This window comes from Arvicanthis niloticus, chromosome 3 (genome assembly GCF_011762505.2).
Source record: "Arvicanthis niloticus isolate mArvNil1 chromosome 3, mArvNil1.pat.X, whole genome shotgun sequence".
Taxonomy (NCBI): Eukaryota; Metazoa; Chordata; class Mammalia; order Rodentia; family Muridae; genus Arvicanthis; species Arvicanthis niloticus.
In genome coordinates, this window is record NC_047660.1 from 44,394,323 (window position 1) to 44,412,320 (window position 17,998).

Consider the following 17,998-nt stretch of genomic DNA (forward strand, 5'->3'; position numbering starts at 1 on the left):
CAGCCTGTGGAGGTCACTTGTCCTCTTCCACACTGTGGGCTCTGGGGATTGAGTTCATGTCATAGTCGTCGTCAGGCTTGGTGGCAATTTCATTCATTCTGCTTTGTTCTGAAATTCTTTTCCCTGAGGAAGCCACCCCTTCAGCTTCCCTTCCCTGTATAGTTAAGGATCTGGCTTTATCTGAGTTGAGGTCTTTATTTAAGCAGTGGGAGACCTTGGGCTACCAAGTGACAGTGGTTAGCTGTGTTTCTTCACCACTTCTGACAGTGTCTCTGGTCTAAGAGTGGGGGTGAGCACTTTCTTCTCTCACCTAAGAGATGGAATGCGACACTGGCCAAGGATTTAGATGTTGTGGTGGTGGCACAGGCCAGGATTCATTGTTGTGCTGACTTTACATATCTTCTCTCCTTATAGTCTTTGACAATAAGAAGACAGGGATAGCACCTCTGTCTCAGGCCCTTGAGAGCCACCCCTTCTCTCCATGGCCGTGACTGCATTGCACTCCAGCTGGTTACACCTTTTATATTGGATGATATTGTTGTGCCCACTTACTTTCGTTAGGAACCAGAGACTGACTACTGCCTTGTTTAATACTCATTACCCAATGCTGAAAGACTTCTATGAACTAAGGGGAGGGGTCATAGCCTGTGCCTTAAGCTAGGCTCAGCCTCCCCTCCTCAATAAGCCAATTAAAAGAATCAAAACAGCTGAGGGGTGGGGGTGTTGCTCATGCCTTTAATCCCAGCATCAATCAGGAGGCAGAGGCAGGTGGATCTCTGAGTTGTAGGCTTAGCCTGATCTACAGGTCAAGTTTTAGGACAGCCATGACTACACAGAGAAACCCTTCTAAAACAACCAGCCAGCCAGCCAAATGAGAGGGTTGGTGAGATGGCTCAGTGGGTAAAGATGCATTGCTTCTTAACCTGTGGGTTGAAACCCTTTGGGTACTGGATATCAGATATTCTGTATCTTTATATCGCAATTCATAACAGCATCAAATTACAGTTATGAAGTAGCAATGAAATAATTTTATGTTTGGGGGGCTACCACAACATAAGGAACTGTATTAAAGGGTCAATGCATCAGGAAGGTTGAGAACCATTGATACAATGGCTCCCAGAAGTAGGTGGAAAGGTGACTATTTTTATCCCCCAGATGGTCTAGCACAAGTTGATCTGGTCCACCGTGAAGCTGATGGCAGCTGTATGCCATGATGCTGTCATCCTTCTGAGCCTTTCTCCACAAGTACACCCAGGACCAGAACCAGGGCATTGTGGGCTCCTGTGGGACAGAACTCTGTGACTTGCACAGAAAGCCTTTCCACAGACCCAGGTTTCTTAGTTCAACAGCCGTAGTGAACTTTCTTCAGTGTCACTACATACAAGTCTTCATGCCTCTCCCTTTCACCTTGATTGAGGTATAAATGAAATACATTCGATATGCATGTGTATCTCCAGAACAATAGAAACAAGGACTTTGATCAGTTTTGGTATATGTGTATCCTTGTGAGATTACTGCCACATCAGGTAACATCTGTCACTTCAAAAGTTTCCTTGTTCCCCTAGGAAACCCACAGATCAGGGGAGTGGATTTCATATGACATTTCACATCCCTTTACAATCCTAAGGGTGGAACCCAGGATTTTGAGCATCTTTTTTTTTTTTTCTCTCTTAATGCTTACAAAACCTGGGGGTTGGGATGGATTGAAACCATTCCCGCTTGCTGAGTTTGGTTCGTAGTGAATTGCTGACACTCCAAGATGGTGAGAGCAGGAAGAGATGGAGACTCTGAGATGAGACATGACTGGAGTCTTGGCCAGGCCCCAGTTGTCTGGCTGATGAATCACTTGAGTCATTCCAACAGGAACTTCCTTACTGAGGTCTTCCCAACCATGGGCTTTTAATCGGGGTGATAATATCAGACTTGGATCCCTTCCAGTGGAGAGAACCTTAATCCAATAAGAAATCAGTTGATTCTGCTCTCCTAGTTTGATTTCTGTTGCTGTGCTAAAACACCTGACCAAAAGCAAGTTAGGAAAAGAAAGATTTATTTAGCTCACAATTCTAGGTTATAGTCCATCACTGTAGAAAGTCAGGGCTGGAATTTAAGCAGGAACGAAACCGCAGGAACCCTGGAGAAATGCTGTTTGCTGGCTCGATCATAGACCCACGCCTAGCTAGCTTTCGTATATACCCCAGAGACTCATGCCACACAACGGTGCTGAGCGCAGTGGACTGGGCTCTCTTCCATTCAGTGCTGGGGAAGAGTGCCTCGAAGCTGGGCCGAGTCACTGAAAGGGTAGCTTGGCATGCTCTTTATAAAGTGGTTATCCCTGGTATTGTTATAGCAATGGAAGGCTAAGCATTATTGCCACAAAGGTGACTTGAAAAAAGAGAATAGAGGGGAGCTGGAAGAGGGTGGGGTCCACCAATTCGGCCAGCAGGATCACATGCTGTTTCATTTTTCTTAAGTATATTACAATCATTTTAGCAAAGAAAAGTCTGCCTTCCTTCCTGCTTCCTTTCTTCTTCCTCCCCCTACCCTCTCCTCTTCTTTGGCTTAAGACAGGGTTTCTCTGTGTAGCCCTGACTGTCCTGGAACTTACTCTGTAGACCAGACTGGCCTTGAACTCAAGAGATCCACCTACCTTTGCCTCCTGAGTGCTGGAATTAAAGGCGTGTGCCCAGCTAGAACCATCTTTTCTATACCATTAGACTTTTAATTCTTATTTTGAGATACATTTTTTTGACAACAGTCTCTTCTGTGGCCCTGACTAGCCTCCAACCCTCCTGCCTCAGCTGCCAAGCTGTAGAAATGCCTTTGTCTCAGCCTCCCTGCCGATGCAATTACAAACATGAGCTGCCATACTATGCTCTTGTGAGATAAATTTAGACTTCAGAAAGGCCCCAGACATTGTGTAAAGAGTTCAGGTGTGTCTTTCATCCAGCTTTCCTAACGTTATAACCTTGTCTAACCATGTTCAATCAAAGCTGGTAATTTAACATTGGCACACCACCATTGCCTAAATTACAAACTTTATTAAGATTCTATATTGTAATCTATAGTTTTATCACAATTATTCTTTCTTCTTTTAAGGAATCAATTCAAGATACCACATTGCAATGAGAAGTCATTATTCATTAGTCTCCACTATGTACCAGCTCCTTGGTCATTCCTTGTTTTTTAGTACTTTGAAACTCTTTTTAAAATTGGCTTTTTGGGGCTGGAGAAATGGCTCAGAGGTTAAGAGCACTGACTCCTCTTGCAGAGGTTCTGAGTTCATTCCCAGCAACCACATGGTGGCTCACAACTATCTGTAAAGGGATCTGATGCCTTCTTCTGGTGTGTCTAAAGACAGTGACAGTGTACTCACATTAAATACATAAATAAATAAATAAATCTTTTAAAAATGATTGGGTTTTTATTTTAAAATTTTATTTATGTGTGTGTTTGTACCACATGTATGTGGGTACTCAGAGAGGCCAGAAGAGGGGGTTGGATCTCCTGGAACTGAAGTTTCAGGTGGTAATGAGCTAGCTGCATGTTGAGGGGCTGGGAACTGAACTGGAATCTTCTGAAAGATCAGCAAGTTCCCTTAGTCCCTGAGCCATCTCTGTACCCTGGCCTTTTTGAAGAATGTTGCTCAGTGTTTTGTAGGATGTTTATACATTTGTGATTTTTTTTTCATAACTAGAAGTAGGTTTCTATTTTTGGTAAGTGTCACAGAAGGAGTATCATGTTCTCAAACCATCGAGCCAGGGATTTCCTTTTATTTTTATTTTTATTTTATTTTATTAGATATTTTATTTACACTTCAGATGCCATCCCCTTTCCCCATCCCCCCCTTAGAAAACCCCTATCCCATGCCCCCTTTTCCTTTGTGCATTTATACATTTTTTTAAAAATAATGTTAATCATAAGCATTATAAGTTTGGAATTGTTCAATCAGAGGTGTAACCCACTGACCAACCTAGATATAACAACTATCTTTGACTGGTGGAGATACATGAATATCTGCCTCCCTGTCTCCCCCCTCTTTCTCTCTTTCATCACCTAGCTTCTCTCCTTCTTCTCCTCTTCTTACTCCTTTTCTTCCTCTCAGTACTCCTCCTAACTTAGCTCCTCCTACATATCACCCTTCCTGTTAAAATGAAACTTTTCTCTCAAAATACAATTAGAGCATAATTATGCTAATTTGTACCAATGAGGTACAAGATAGTCCTAATACCCCGTCCATCCTTTTGTTGACTAACCAGCACCTCTGTCATCTATCCTAACTAAAACATTTAGTTCTGAACCGAGCCAGGGATTTCTGATGAAGAGATGTTGAGTTGGATCACATGGTCAAGGTTGTGTCTGCTACTGTACCTTGTTATTCCCTCGATTCCCCGTTTTTTGAGACAAGGTCTTGCTATTAGCCTGGGTTGGCTCTGAACATGTTCCAATTTTCCTGCCTCAGCCTTCCAAGTACTGAGCTTTTCAGGAGTATATCATCATGGCTGCTTCCTCTTTTTTTATTGGTAAATATCTTGCAGAGATTATCTGGAACTATGCAAACTGCTGTTTCTTCTGGAACTTTTGTCAGCTCCTCAGAATGCACCCTTTTACCTTGCCTGCTAAAATTATTACTGGGATGTCCCAATGATGACTTTCGATTTCCTTACTTTTTTTTTTTTTTAATTTTTGGTAAGGTAGAAGGTTGTCAATTTTTCATTTATATACCCAATATTTTATATTAGTATATACTCACTTTATAATACTTAAGTATTATTTATTCAATTATGTAGGTTTGATCTAATAATATGACTTGTTTAGCTGTTCAAATGTGTATCATAATTTAAACAGCAGAATAATTTTTGCAGTTTCATGTTTGGATCGACAGTTATTGATCCAGTTCTTCAATGTCCGACATTTAGGTTTTTTTCCCCTAGTGTTTTGATATTATTAATGAGGCCTGATATGTATGTCTTTGAATTTGTGTTTCCATAATTTAGTTTTCTATCAAGGAAGTTGTATGTTTGAAAACTCTGTGCTCTTGGTTACTATGTCAACATGGAAAGCACTCATAACCCATCTGACAGGAGAGAAGTAGATCTTTGGAGTTCAACAATTCCCCTACCCGTTGGATGACTAACAACTTTTAAAAAAAAAAAAAAAAAAAAAAAAAAACCCTGAACAACACATCACAATAAAGTTATTGATGTTGAAGAAGCTTCCGGTAGGGGCAAGCTTATTTCCGCTCATTCCAGTCTCCTACCCTCTAGTTTGAGGAACATTCCAGCCGGAAATGTTTGTCCTCCGCCAAAAGCCACGTCTGTTCTGGCCTCGGTCCCGCCCCCACGCCGGGGAAGCGTTTCCGGGGTCAGGGCGCTCGGGCCCGCCCCGCCGCGGCTGCGGCGCTGGAAGCTCCGGTCCTCCCGGAAGTTCCCGGCTCTGCCTGTCGGGCTCCGGTTCTGCGCTGCTGAGGGGCCCAGGGCGGCGGGGATGGCGGAGGCGGCGCTGCTGCTGCTGCCAGAGGCGGCGGCCGAGCGGGACGCCCGCGAGAAGCTGTCCCTCTGGGATCGGAGACCCGACTCGCTGGCGCCGCTGACAGACAGGCAGACGGACTCGGTGCTGGAGCTAAAGGCGGCAGTGGAGAACCTGCCGGTGCCCGCCGAGGTGAGGCGAGGGCGTGGGTTGCGCCCGGTCTCCTGCCCTGTGCGGGGATCTGGCCAGTCGTCCTGAGCCACCGTGGCGGATTCGGCGGGAGGGGCCTGTGTGTGCCCTGCTGTCAGCCTCGCACTGCCCGCGACCCCGGCTGGCCCTGCCAGGGTGCGTGGACGTCCACGCGAGGGCGTAGCCCTCCCCCAGCGCCGTGGGACGGTTGGCCTGAGCCTTGCTCCGGGCTTCTTGCTCCTGGTGTCCCCGTGTCAGCGTAGCCCTGCTCCCTGTGAGCCGGAGGTGCTGTGCTCCGGAGTCCAGCTACTCTGTTAACTGCATCCCGGAGTCCTCTGGCTTGCTTCTTCCCGGGGGCAGAGGGGCACTTAGAGGGGATCAGAACTGGTCCCGAGAAACAGTTTAATTCATCACACGCCAAGCTGTGAACTCTTGGTGTAGGTTATGGAAGATGAGATTCATTTAACCTATAGCAAAGCAATAAAAAAGAATTATTTTTTACAAGTTGACTCAGTTATTAAGTAGCGCTTTGGGTTTTAGTGTCAACATTTTTTTTCCAGTTACCAGTGGGACGGTATTAAAGTCACTGTTTGTGTGATTCAGTGTACTTATAATGGTAAGAGTGCTTTTTCTTTGGGATTGTTTATGTTTGACACGCTCTTCTAGTTTCGAGTCAGAATTTTGGGTTATTTTATTATCAATGGTGGTTAGTTTTGATGTGGAAGCGTTCATTTCTATACGTTTTGGAATTCTGTCCAAATGCAGACTGAATTTGGCATCTTCACCTCTACTCTCACACTTTAGAGGTGTGATTAGAAACGTTCTCTGCACCTCTGTGTGCCGTGCCCTTAAAAATAGGTGTTCTTAGGTGTGTTTCTCTGCCCACCTCCAGGATGTCATCCAGGAAATAGACCTAAGTAAACGAGGGAGCAAGTGGGAAGTTCTTTGACCTGGCTGTGTTTTATGTTCTGGATTATAAGTGGGTGTGGTGTGTGTGTGTGTGTGTGTGTGTGTGTGTGTGTGTGCGCGCGTGCTGGGGACTAAACTGTGGATCTTGGCATTGTTGGGTAAGTGCTATCAATATTAGAGATTTACATCCTCAGCCCAGAAAATGGTTTATGTGTTTCCCAGTCTGTTTGTAATTTTTGTGCCCCATTATTGAAGCTGGTGTCAGACTTCATAGACCCAGGGAAGTGAAGTATACACTACAAGAAGCTTTATTGTTGCTGCCAAGGGTTATGAACTAAGTTTTCATGTTTATTGAGTATGGAGAGGGTTGAAAGTAAAAAGGCATCTGATTAGTTTACACTATCCTTCCTGATTTTTGCAGCAGTACTCACCATTAGTTCATACTGTCATTTAACGTTCATTGCCACGTGCCTACACTGGAGTAGGAATTAGGGATAGAAACGTAAATAGGAAATGAAGTAGGGTGGTGGGGTCAGAATAGATGAGGCATGCCTTTTTATGGGAGATCTAAAAATGAAGGGAAGGCCTTGTAGACCTGGAAACATGAAGCCAGCCTGGGTCCATAATGTAGCTGGAAGAAAAAGCAGAGCAGGGTCCTGGGGAGAGGATGTGCTTAACAAGTCCAGGTATTTGGGGGGTGGGGGAGGTCCCAGAATTAGCAGGAAAAGAGCCTGTTTACACTTGATCTGGGAGGGATATGTCCTCATGCTCTCCTTTTCCTGTACAAAGTGATCTGTGTCTGGTGGGATGACTTTGGACTCCATTTATTCCCGTTACCATGCTTGTTACATTACTGTTGAAAAGAGTGCATCAGTTTTAATTCATCTAACTAGCATATTTCCAGAGACTTACGTAGAGCCTCATGTTTTAATAAATTATTTCATAATCTGTTGGAACTGGGATGATTTAGTTGTGTTCACCAAATGCTCAGTGAACATCATAAAGATGTCTCTTTAGAATGCAGCTTTCTTACTTCAAAAAACAAAAACAAAAACAAAAAAAAGCACTCTTGGGGCTGGAGAGATGGCCCGTGGTTAAAAGCACCTGCTGCCCTTGTAGAGGATCCAAGTTCAACTCCTAGCACTTTCCTGGTAGCTTACAATACACTTGTAACTCTAGTTCTCTCCTTGACCCCTGGGCACTCAACATGCATGGGTGCAAGTACATACATGCAGGCAAAACACTTACATATGAAATAGGTAAATCTAATAAAAAGTTCTTTATCTTCGAAAGTTGCTCTTTTTATTGTGTTAGATGAAAGAATTTGCAGTAGACTGGTTTCTTGTAGTTGAGGCATTTTTTTTTTTTTTTTTTTTTTTTTTAGCAGCAAGGATCTTTTTCTTTCTGCTAACTAAGTAGTTCTTGTTAAAGTGCAAAATAATTTACTTTGAAATCTGTCTGTAATTTACTGCTATAACTTGTTTCTTGTAGGTATGTGACCTACAAGATGATAATTAACTTCTGTATGCTTCATTTTCTTTGTTTTGAGAAAAGTAAAGGCACTCGTGTGCATAAATGGCCCAGGCATGCTTCTTGCTACCACTGCATTATTCATGTGATCTCTTTTCAAACAATGAATGTTTTAAAAGAACAGATTAGAATCTTGAGCTACTCTAAGTGTCAGTAAGACTGAAGATAAGAAAAAAAGTCTTGGTGCCTTGGAAGGTTCTGAGCCTCCAGCCTCCAGGATATGCTCTATGTAATCAGAGGAAGTGTTGTCAGTTCAGCTGGGCGTGGGTTGATCAGATTGATTCTAAAAGTCATTTTCTCCAGTTGAGGATTTTCCAAAAAAGAAGGCTCCTGAGAAGAAGAGACATTTGTCTTTTCCTGGACAGGTTAAGCTGGTGAGGCAGTGCTGTGTGGTCTGTTGTAATTATTACTTAGTATGCGCACGTCTGTTGGTGTAAGCTGCAGCTGTCCAGCATGGCAGCCAGGGTGTGTGCTCTTGTCTCTGTCCTGAAGCCGAGGCACTGTACTGAGGGCGCCTCGGATTGGGTTATGTCTTCAGAATGAGAAGTCAAAAGTGGCAAGCTGGGGACACTGCCACACCCCCTTTTGACTGGCCACTCAAAATCGGCTATTTTGTGAAAGGAACTTAGTGGGACATAGGTACCCAGAGGGGTAATTTTCTCTTATGTTGTTAAAAGCAAGTTGTTTTGTTCTTTAAGATACTATTTCTTTAAGGTGGTTGTATTATAATTTCTCTCCTACTTAGTTTGAGAGAAAATGATTTCTTGTTACTAAAAGAAAGGGACCAGGGACCCTCCTACTTCTGATATTTAAAGTTTTTTTTTTTAATTTTTAATTTTTATTTATTTTTAATTTTTTTCCTTTTTGTTTTTCAAGACAGGGTTTCTCTGTCTATCTCTGGCTGTCCTGGAACACGGAAATCTGCCTGCCTCTGCCTCCTGAGTGCTGGGATTAAAGGTGTGTGCCACCTGTCCAGCTATAGATTTTATTTTTAATTGTTTGTGTGTGTGTGTGTGTGTGTGTGTGTGTGTGTGTGTGTGTGTGTGTGAGAGAGAGAGAGAGAGAGAGAGAGAGAGAGAGAGAGAGAGAGAGAGAGAAATGCCAACAGAGGCCAGCAGAGGATGTTGGGAATCCCTGGAGTCTCTAGCACTTGAGTTACAGGTGTCTGAACCACCTGAGATGGGGCTGGGAACTGAACTAGTATTCTTAACTGCTGAGCCATTTCTCCAGTCCCATAATTAAAGGTCTTATGATTGGAAATTAATTAATAGCCAGGCTAGCAGCTCAGATCCTCTACTGTCATCTAATGACAGGAGACTCTCATGTTCTGGGTCCTGTTTTTTAATTAATTAATTAATTAATTAATTATTTTTGCCTGTTGTCCAGGGTGGAGGTTTTTTCTTTTCCCCCTTTTCAGCTATAATGGGATGCTGTATTCTATGACTGACAGAATTTGCTAACCACCCTGATCCCCCAAAGTGTTTGTTCCCTGGGGGGAGGGTCTGGGCAGGGCTTTGTGCCCTGCTTTTCTACTCAGTAGCAACCACTCATCTCTTCCATGTCTGGACCACCTTGTTCACGTGCTTTCTCAGACTGTCCGGTGGAGGGCCTGTGAGTGGGTACGGGGTGTGAATGCCTCCTAAGTCAGTGGCTTCCGGGTGCTTCCATTGCCTTGCAGACCTCAGTGCTTGGTAACAGAAGTTAGAGAGTTCTTAGCCATTTGCTTGTCTTCCTAGAGGGGAGTCAGTTACTCCAACATCCCTGGAAGTGTCCATCTTTCCCTGGTTAGATTTATTTTATGTTTATGAGTGCTTTGCCTGCATGTATGTGCTTGGTGCTCACCGAGGCCAGAAAAAAGTATCAGATCACCTGGAATTGGAATTATGACTGGTTGTGCACTGCCTTGTGAGTACAGGAAATCGAAGCTGGATCCTCTGCAAGAGCAACAAGTGCTTGCAACCCCTAAGCCATCTCTCCAACCTTTCCCCTGGGGTTTAATTTGCATCACCATCCTGCAGTCTGAGCTATGATTATATTTAAGAATTCTTAGGCTTGCGGCCAGGATGGCTTAGTGAGTAAAAAAGTCTTTGTGATTAAGCTGATTGAACTTGAGTTAATCTGTGGGACCCACCTGGTGGAAGGAGAGAACTGACATTAAGTTGTCCTCTGACATGCATGGGAGGTCACACGCAGACGATAAATAAATGTAATAAAAGAATTCAAAAGAATAACGTCTTTGTAAATTGCATGTTGGTGTGCAAGCAACGTGCGTTTTGGTGTCTTTATTCAGGTGTGGGCCTGCATGTTTGTGAATCTGAGCTGGATGCAGTACTTCTTCCCCTTCACATCTTATCTGCTATAACTGTGATCTGTCAGTGCAGGACTGACTAGTACTACTAACATGGTACTGCAAAGGTAGCTTAGTGACTCTTCTGTTGTCAAGAAGCATCGTGGATTCACACCACTACAATTAGTCTGTTGTTGTTTCTAAGTAGAAGTAATAAAGAAGTATGGTTGCTATTAAGAGGAACAATGAAAAATCCTTCTAATGTCAGTAGCTCAACTTGGTTAAGCATTTACTATGTGGCAGGCTTTATGTTAAGTGTTCTGCATGCTGTGTTATCTTGGGGTATGTGTGCGATATCATTTCTCTATGGAGACAGCGTCTTGTTGGTTAATGGGTGGTTCTGTGGTGCAGGTGAAGGTGCTGGTTTAGGTGTTATCTCTGTTACAGTTCTGTTTTCAGAGTCCCTAATGACAGCACACAGCTGCTGCTGACACTTCAGACTCAAGATAGATTTCATGAAGTTTAAGAACCTTAATTTTTGCTGGGCCACAGTACTTTTATATCAGGGCTCATGCTACTTTTCAGCCAGAGTTTATATGCATTGTGACATCCTGAGAAGACATTTGCATTTCTTTAGGACCCTCCTGGATATTGAGTCTGACTCATTTGTGTTCAAGGACCTTCCTGATCATGTTTGCTATTGGCTGTTGTTTGCTAGCACTTGAACCAGCCAGTGCTTTCCTCTTCGCTCTTCACAGTAGTCTTGGTGTGGCCACTGGATCTGTATGTCAAGAGAAGAAATTGCGGAATAGAATCATTAATTTCCCCAATGCTGCCAGCTTGTACGTCAGCAAGAGGCTTTAAACCAGGCTTTACTGTAGTGTGTTACCATGTGAGCATAGACCACGGATGCAGCCTCCCCAGATTAAAGACTTGCTTCTAGATTAGTAGTGGGTATTTGTGCATCTGGCTTACTTGAGCTTTAAAGAAGAAGCCCTGTCTTCAGATGGAACGTCAGAAGATGAAAACAATTTCTTAAGGCTGTGAGTCATGTCTTAGAAGACTTTAAATGAACGCCATGAGCTTAAAACTAGAATTGAACCTAATAGTAGGCCCTGTTGCTTACCCTGTCATCTGCTTCCAGTTTCTTCTAGGTCTAAAAACACCTTGTCTGGTATGGGACTTCAGGTATATAAATACCAAAGTAGTGGGGAGTGAGAATGCTGTATTGGTGTTCCAGGGAAGTCTCATTCCTGGGGTTCGAAACTCGGGAGATTCTTCCTAGTCTCCTCTTTGTTGTTGAATCTCACAGTGTGTCAGCGGAGGTGAGGTATACTGTGGGTGGGTGATGGGAGGAGTCAGCTTGTTGGTTAATGATTGGGACTTGTTAATTCTGTTGGTTGGGCAGGCCTTTGTGTTAGATCCTGCACAGAACACACTACTTGCAACAGCACACAGGTCTTCCCTTTGTCTAATGGTAGTTTAGAGAGATTCAAGTGAGAAAATGTGTGTGGTTCTACATAATTCACCCACACTGTTAGGAAGCTGTCTCAACAATAAGACCTTGCTACTGAGGGACACTGGCATCCTCTTTACATCTTGAGAGCAGCATCTGTCCTGGAGAGGCCTAGTAGAGAATGTTAGTATTGTGTGACATTTTCTTTCTTTCTTTTTTTTTTTTCTTCAAGACAGGGTTTCTCTGTGTAACCTTGGTTGTCTTGGAACTTGTTCTGTAGACCAAGCAAGGTTGCTTGCCTCGAACTCACAGAAGTCTGCCTGCCTCTGCCTTCTGTGTGCTGGGATTAAAGTGCTACCACTGCCTGGTAAAATTTTCTGATTTCAGAGAATGTAAAGGAAATACTGTGTTCTTTTTCAAAACAAGATAGAAACAATTGCATTGACCTAAGAGAGCTGAAGTTAGATATCTTGTGGTTTTCTTTTTCAAGCTCCCAATTGAAGATGTATGCAGCTTAGCATCCCAGTCCGTGCCCATCGAGCTGACTGCTGTAGTGCCTGAGTCTACAGAAGACATCCTCTTAAAGGGCTTCACTTCCTTAGGAATGGAAGAAGAAAGAATTGAGACTGCACAGCAGGTAAATGGTATCATCTTTTCTGTGGACATTGGATTATTCTAGGTGTCTCAAGACAAGCTAAAACAAGAGGCATAACTCACTTGCACCAGGCCTACATGTATCCTAGGGTATCTGTGAACATAGCCTAACACTTGCAGATGACAACATGATATCATATGTCAAAGATTAGACACCCCAAGGTCACTAGCATCAGGTCTTTGTAGAACAGTCTTGGTTTTGTGTTAGTTTTGAGTGTTTTTAAGTGACCTTATTGCTTATCTTCATTAGAGTTTTATTTTTGTGAAGGGACACCATGACCATGGCAACTCTCATAAAGGGAAGCATTTAATTGGGGCCGGCTTACAGTTTCAGAGATTTAGTTTGTCATTGTCATAGCAGGAAGCATTGCAACACACAGCAGACGTGGTGCTGGAGAAGGAGCTGACAGTTGTACATCTGGATTGGCAGGCAGTAGGAAGCAAGATATAGTGGGCTTGGCTTGAGGGTCTGAGACTACAGAACCCACCCCCATTGGCACACCTTTTCTAACAAAGCCACAACTACTTCAACAAGGCCATACATCCTAATAATGCCACTCCTGGTGACCAAGCATTTAAATCGATGTGTCTTTGGAGACCATTCTTATTCAAACCACGACACTACCCAATTATATTGGCAATACAGATAAAAAATAAGATAATAGAATAACCTAATAATAGGGCTGGAGAGATGGCTTAGTGGTTAAGAGTACTGGCTGCTCTTCCAGGGGATCCAGGTTTGATTCCTAGCATCCACATTGGGCTGCTCACAGCTGTTTTTAACTCCAATTCCAGGGAATCTGATGCCCCTTCTCACATTTGCAGGTGTAAGACATACACACCAAAATACTCATACTGATTATAAAACTGATTTAAAATAATTTTAAAAGATAACAATAAATTATTACAGAAATATGTACATCTAGATAAGCATACATATCTCCTCTACTTGTTTTAAAAATCTAAATTTTTTTAGGTGAAAATTTATAATTTTGTTATAGTAATTTAGCATGCATTTTGGTGTTTCCTTACTGCTAATTACAAACTTAAATGTGTAGTAGTTTCTATAGGTATTTTCCTGTTTATTCTTTCTGACTTGTTAAGACAGTTAGAGCTATCTATGCCTATACCACCCTGAACACACTGGATCTCTTCGGATCTTGGGAACTGTGTAGGGTTGGGCCTGGTTAGTAGCTGAAGGGGAGAGTTAGAGCTAGCTGAGACAGGAGGATCACCAGTTTGAGGTGAGCCTGGATATATAGCAAGTTCAAGTGTATTTTGGGCTACATAGTGATGCTCTGTCTTTAAAACTAAAACAAAGACAAAAAAAAAAGTGTTAAAGCGGAGGCAGTTCCAAATGAAACGTAAAGCAGAGTCACTGAATTGTATGCATTGTAAGTCAAGAGAGGCAGTGAAGCAGCAGAGGCAAGCTCCTGCTGTAGTTAGGCCGACCTTCTGCTCCTGCTGTAGTTAGGCCGACCTTCTGCTCCTGCTGTAGTTAGGCCGACCTTCTGCTCCTGCTGTAGTTAGGCTGACCTTCTGCTCCTGCTGTAGTTAGGCCGACCTTCTGCTCCTGCTGTAGTTAGGCTGACCTTCTGCTCCTGCTGTAGTTAGGCTGACCTTCTGCTCCTGCTGTAGTTAGGCCGACCTTCTGCTCCTGCTGTAGTTAGGCCGACCTTCTGCTCCTGCTGTAGTTAGGCCGACCTTCTGCTCCTGCTGTAGTTAGGCTGACCTTCTGCTCCTACTGTAGTTAGGCCTACTTACCTCTGCTGCTGTTGGAGAGTCACCTCAACCTACATCTGCTCCTGCTGTAGTTAGGCCGACCTTCTGCTCCTGCTGTAGTTGGGCTGACCTACGTCTGGAAGTCAGCTCCATTACTTAGCATCACTGTAAGTCTTGGCAAATTATTTACCTTTTAGTTTCTGAGTCTATAAACTAAGGATGATTATATACCTATCTCCCATGGTTTTAGGAGAATTAAATAACACATGCAAATATAGTGTGTAGCAAGCACACAATGAGTGCTTAGAAACTGCTAGACAAGGTAGATGAAAAGCCTGTATCCTCTTGATGTTGACTCTCACTTTGAGAACTGGCAAAGGTGGACTTGAACGATGTTGTGAATGTTATTGGACATCTTTTTCTTTTTTTTTTCTTTTCCCCTTCCACATCATCTTAGTGCATGTAAAATGGCAGGTTTCAGCATGGTCCGTAGATCTGATGCCCCTGAACCGTGCTCTTGTCCTCACTGTCCTCCCTGGCTTTCCCCACTCTTGCTAACTCTTCTCTCTCCCTTCTCTCCTTCCACAGACACTTCCCTTCTGTGAAGACAAAACCTTCTGTATTAAATTCACATTTTTACACACCTTTTAAAAATTTGAAGCATCTAATATGTTGGGTTATTGTTTATTATGATAAAATTTACTTACTTTAAATGTCAGCCAGATGAGTTTTGGAGAGTGTATATACCGGTATAACTACTATCAAAAAATGAACCTGCAATGAACCTATTTTTATGTTTGAGACAGGATCTCGTGTAGTACAGGCTGGCTTTGTATTCCTGATGTAGCCCAGACTGTCTTTGAACTCTTGATCTTCCAACCTCTACTTCCTAAGTGTTCTAATTATAGGTGTGTGCCAACATACTTGGCTAAAATAGAAAACAATTTTATCATCACCCTCCTCCCCCAAATGCAAATTTTGCAAATTTCTCGAGTTAATTTACTCTTTTACCTGTTTTGTTTTTCTTTTCTGTTTTTTCCTTCCTCTCCCTTCCTCAGTGTATCCCAGGATGGCTTTGAACTCAGGATCCTCTTGCTTCAGCTTTCTGAGTGCTGGTATTGCAGGCATGTATGTAGATTTTTATCAATTTTTAAATAATGGATGATTTCTTTTAACATTGGTATGGGGCAGACATAGCCTCAAGTCCATATTCTTTTTCACTTTGCATTTTTATTTTATATGTGTGATGTTCTGCCTGCATGTCTGTGTCTGTGTACCAGTTACATTCCTGGTGCCCTCAGTAGTCAGAAGGTGTTGGATTTCCTGGAACTAGAGTTATAGACAGTTGTGAACTATCATATGGGTTCTGGGAATTGAACTGGGTCATCTGGAAGAACAACCAGTTGCTCTTAACTACTGGGCTATCCCTGCAGTTTCCCCAAAGTCCATACTTAATTTACTATGTGATTTTTCAAGTTTATAGTCTCATCATTCTTATTAGGTAACATTAATATTAATATTTACCCAATGCCCTATGCTAATTCTTCAAATTTGGCAAACTAAGAGCCAGGTACTAGTTTCTTTAGAAAAAACATTTATTTTTTTTTATATGTGTCTTTTGTTTATTTGTTTGTTTTGTTTTGTTTTTCCGAGACAGGGTTTCTCTGTATATCCCTGGCTGTCCTGGAACTCACTCTGTAGACCAGGCTGGCCTCGAACTCAGAAATCCACCTGCCTCTGCCTCCCAAGTGCTGGGATTAAAGGTGTACGCCACCACTGCCTGGCTTTATATGTGTCTTTAATACTGCTTTTCTTGACTTGACTCTGGAAATGACCAATGCTTTTCATATTCTTTGCTTTTCCTGGCATATAAATGCTAAATATTTAATAAAGCTCAAAGCTAATTATTAGTGGCTGAGCCCTAGAAATAAGATTCAGTTAGGTAATGCCTGCCCCTTCGCTTGTGCTCTCCCATGTAATTATTTTCCATTTATTTGTTTTAGTTTGGTTGAAGGAATAATACTCTTTGTTTTCCAGTTTTTTTCATGGTTTGCAAAGCTGCAAACTCAGATGGATCAGGATGAAGGAACTAAATATAGGTATGTGTGGATCCTTTATTTGTTGGATATCCTGATTTTTACGTCATAGTCATCTCAAGTTACCAAAACAACTTAACAGTCGAATTTTCCTTACGACTGCCCAGCGTGAGATTGGGATTATAAATGATTTTAGAGAAAGAACCACAGAAAGTATGTGGGTCAAGAATTGTGTGAGAATTCTCTGAGGTATTTGTTGTTCAGGAGAAGTGTCCATGGGAGGAAGACCTTAATGATGGCCTTTTAGACTGAGTAAGCTAGTGTATGCTGCAAGCATGGGAGGGAAGACACCAGGCAGGTTCTTTCTGAGGTTAGATTATGGGTTCTGCATTTGTGTTCAGTTAACATTTTTTATGGCCCTTGTTGTTGTTGGTTTTTTTTTTTTTTTTTTTTTTTTTTTTTTTTTTTTAAAGACAGAGTCTCACTCTATAGCCCTGGCTGTCTTGTAGCTTACTTATGTAGACCAGGCTAGGTTTGAACTCACAGAGATTTGCCCGTGTCTGCCTCCCAAGTGGTAGGAGTGAAGGTACGCACTACTACTTTTGGTATATCCGTGGCCTACTTTATCCATAGCCAATCACCAAGAAACGTTACCGTCTCCATTTTACAAATGGCCAGACTGAGGCCTGGACACATTAATTGCCAGTGTCATTTGGTCTTAGATAGAACTGCCGTTTGGACCAGGGTCTTCTAGTCTCAAATTCAGAATTCTTTTCATGTGGCCTTTGGAGGTGGCAGTTATCTGAAGAAGTAACTTTCCTTGTTGCCTTGGGATGTCCTCGTGTCCCATCTCTGGAGGTTGACACCAGTGATTTATTGACTTACATGCAAGAAACCAGGTTGTGGCTCCAAGGCGAATTCCATTTGTTGCTTGTGTTGTCAGCGATCCATCTTCCTCAGCACTGAAATAGTGTATGGGCTAGCTTCACTGTGGTTCTGAGTGGTAGGCATTTACAGCTGTGGGTCAGATTTTCCACCTGATATTTATGCTTTTAGAAAAACATGAGACCTTATTGTTTATTGACTATGCTTATTGGGGGAAAATATTATTGCCAATCCCCTCTTGGTTCTGTTTTCTAGACAGATGAGGGATTACTTGTCTGGGTTTCAGGAACAGTGTGATGCTATACTGAATGATGTGAACCGTGCTCTTCAGCATCTGGAGTCATTGCAGAAACAGTATCTTTTTGTGTCCAATAAGACAGGAACGCTTCATGAAGCCTGTGAACAGCTCCTAAAAGAACAGGTAATTGGGAGTCAGGGAAGAAAGAGGGAGGGGTCAGTGGTTAATTCATTAGTGATGAATGCTGTTTAACTTTAGTTTTTAACTTCCCCGAGAAGATCACGGAGGCCGGTCTGTATGAGACTGTGCTAAGCATGCAGATTGCTGTAAAGGGGGCAGAGCCAGAGGCAGACTTTCTTGTTCTGATCTGCTAGGTGCAGCTACAGAGTGTACTGGTTATTTTGTTCTGTCCTTTACTACTGACATTTTCAGAGTGATTGTACTAAGGGCGGTTTTTGTTTGTAATCTGCCTGAGGAGGTTGTATTTAAACTGTGAGTGAGAGAGAACATTGAAGTTACTGTATTTCAGAATTTTCTCTATTTTTTGTGTTTTTAAAAGACAGGCACTTATTTTATAAAAGACCATTTAATACTAATTACAGTCTTCTTGTTGATGGGTGCAGAAA

The 17,998-nt window shown here is 42.6% G+C and overlaps 1 protein-coding gene across 1 annotated transcript in view; it reads left to right on the forward strand.

Moving 5' to 3' along the window:
• The first annotated feature begins 5,349 nt into the window (after nucleotides 1-5,349).
• Nucleotides 5,350-17,998, forward strand: part of Cog3 (component of oligomeric golgi complex 3) — a 51,372-nt gene continuing 38,723 nt past the window's right edge. The window contains exons 1-4 of the mRNA XM_034497938.2: nucleotides 5,350-5,658; nucleotides 12,328-12,474; nucleotides 16,251-16,312; nucleotides 17,390-17,555. Coding sequence (XP_034353829.1) covers nucleotides 5,485-5,658; nucleotides 12,328-12,474; nucleotides 16,251-16,312; nucleotides 17,390-17,555 — 549 coding nt within the window. The 5' untranslated portion in view covers nucleotides 5,350-5,484. The remainder of the gene's footprint in view (nucleotides 5,659-12,327; nucleotides 12,475-16,250; nucleotides 16,313-17,389; nucleotides 17,556-17,998) is intronic.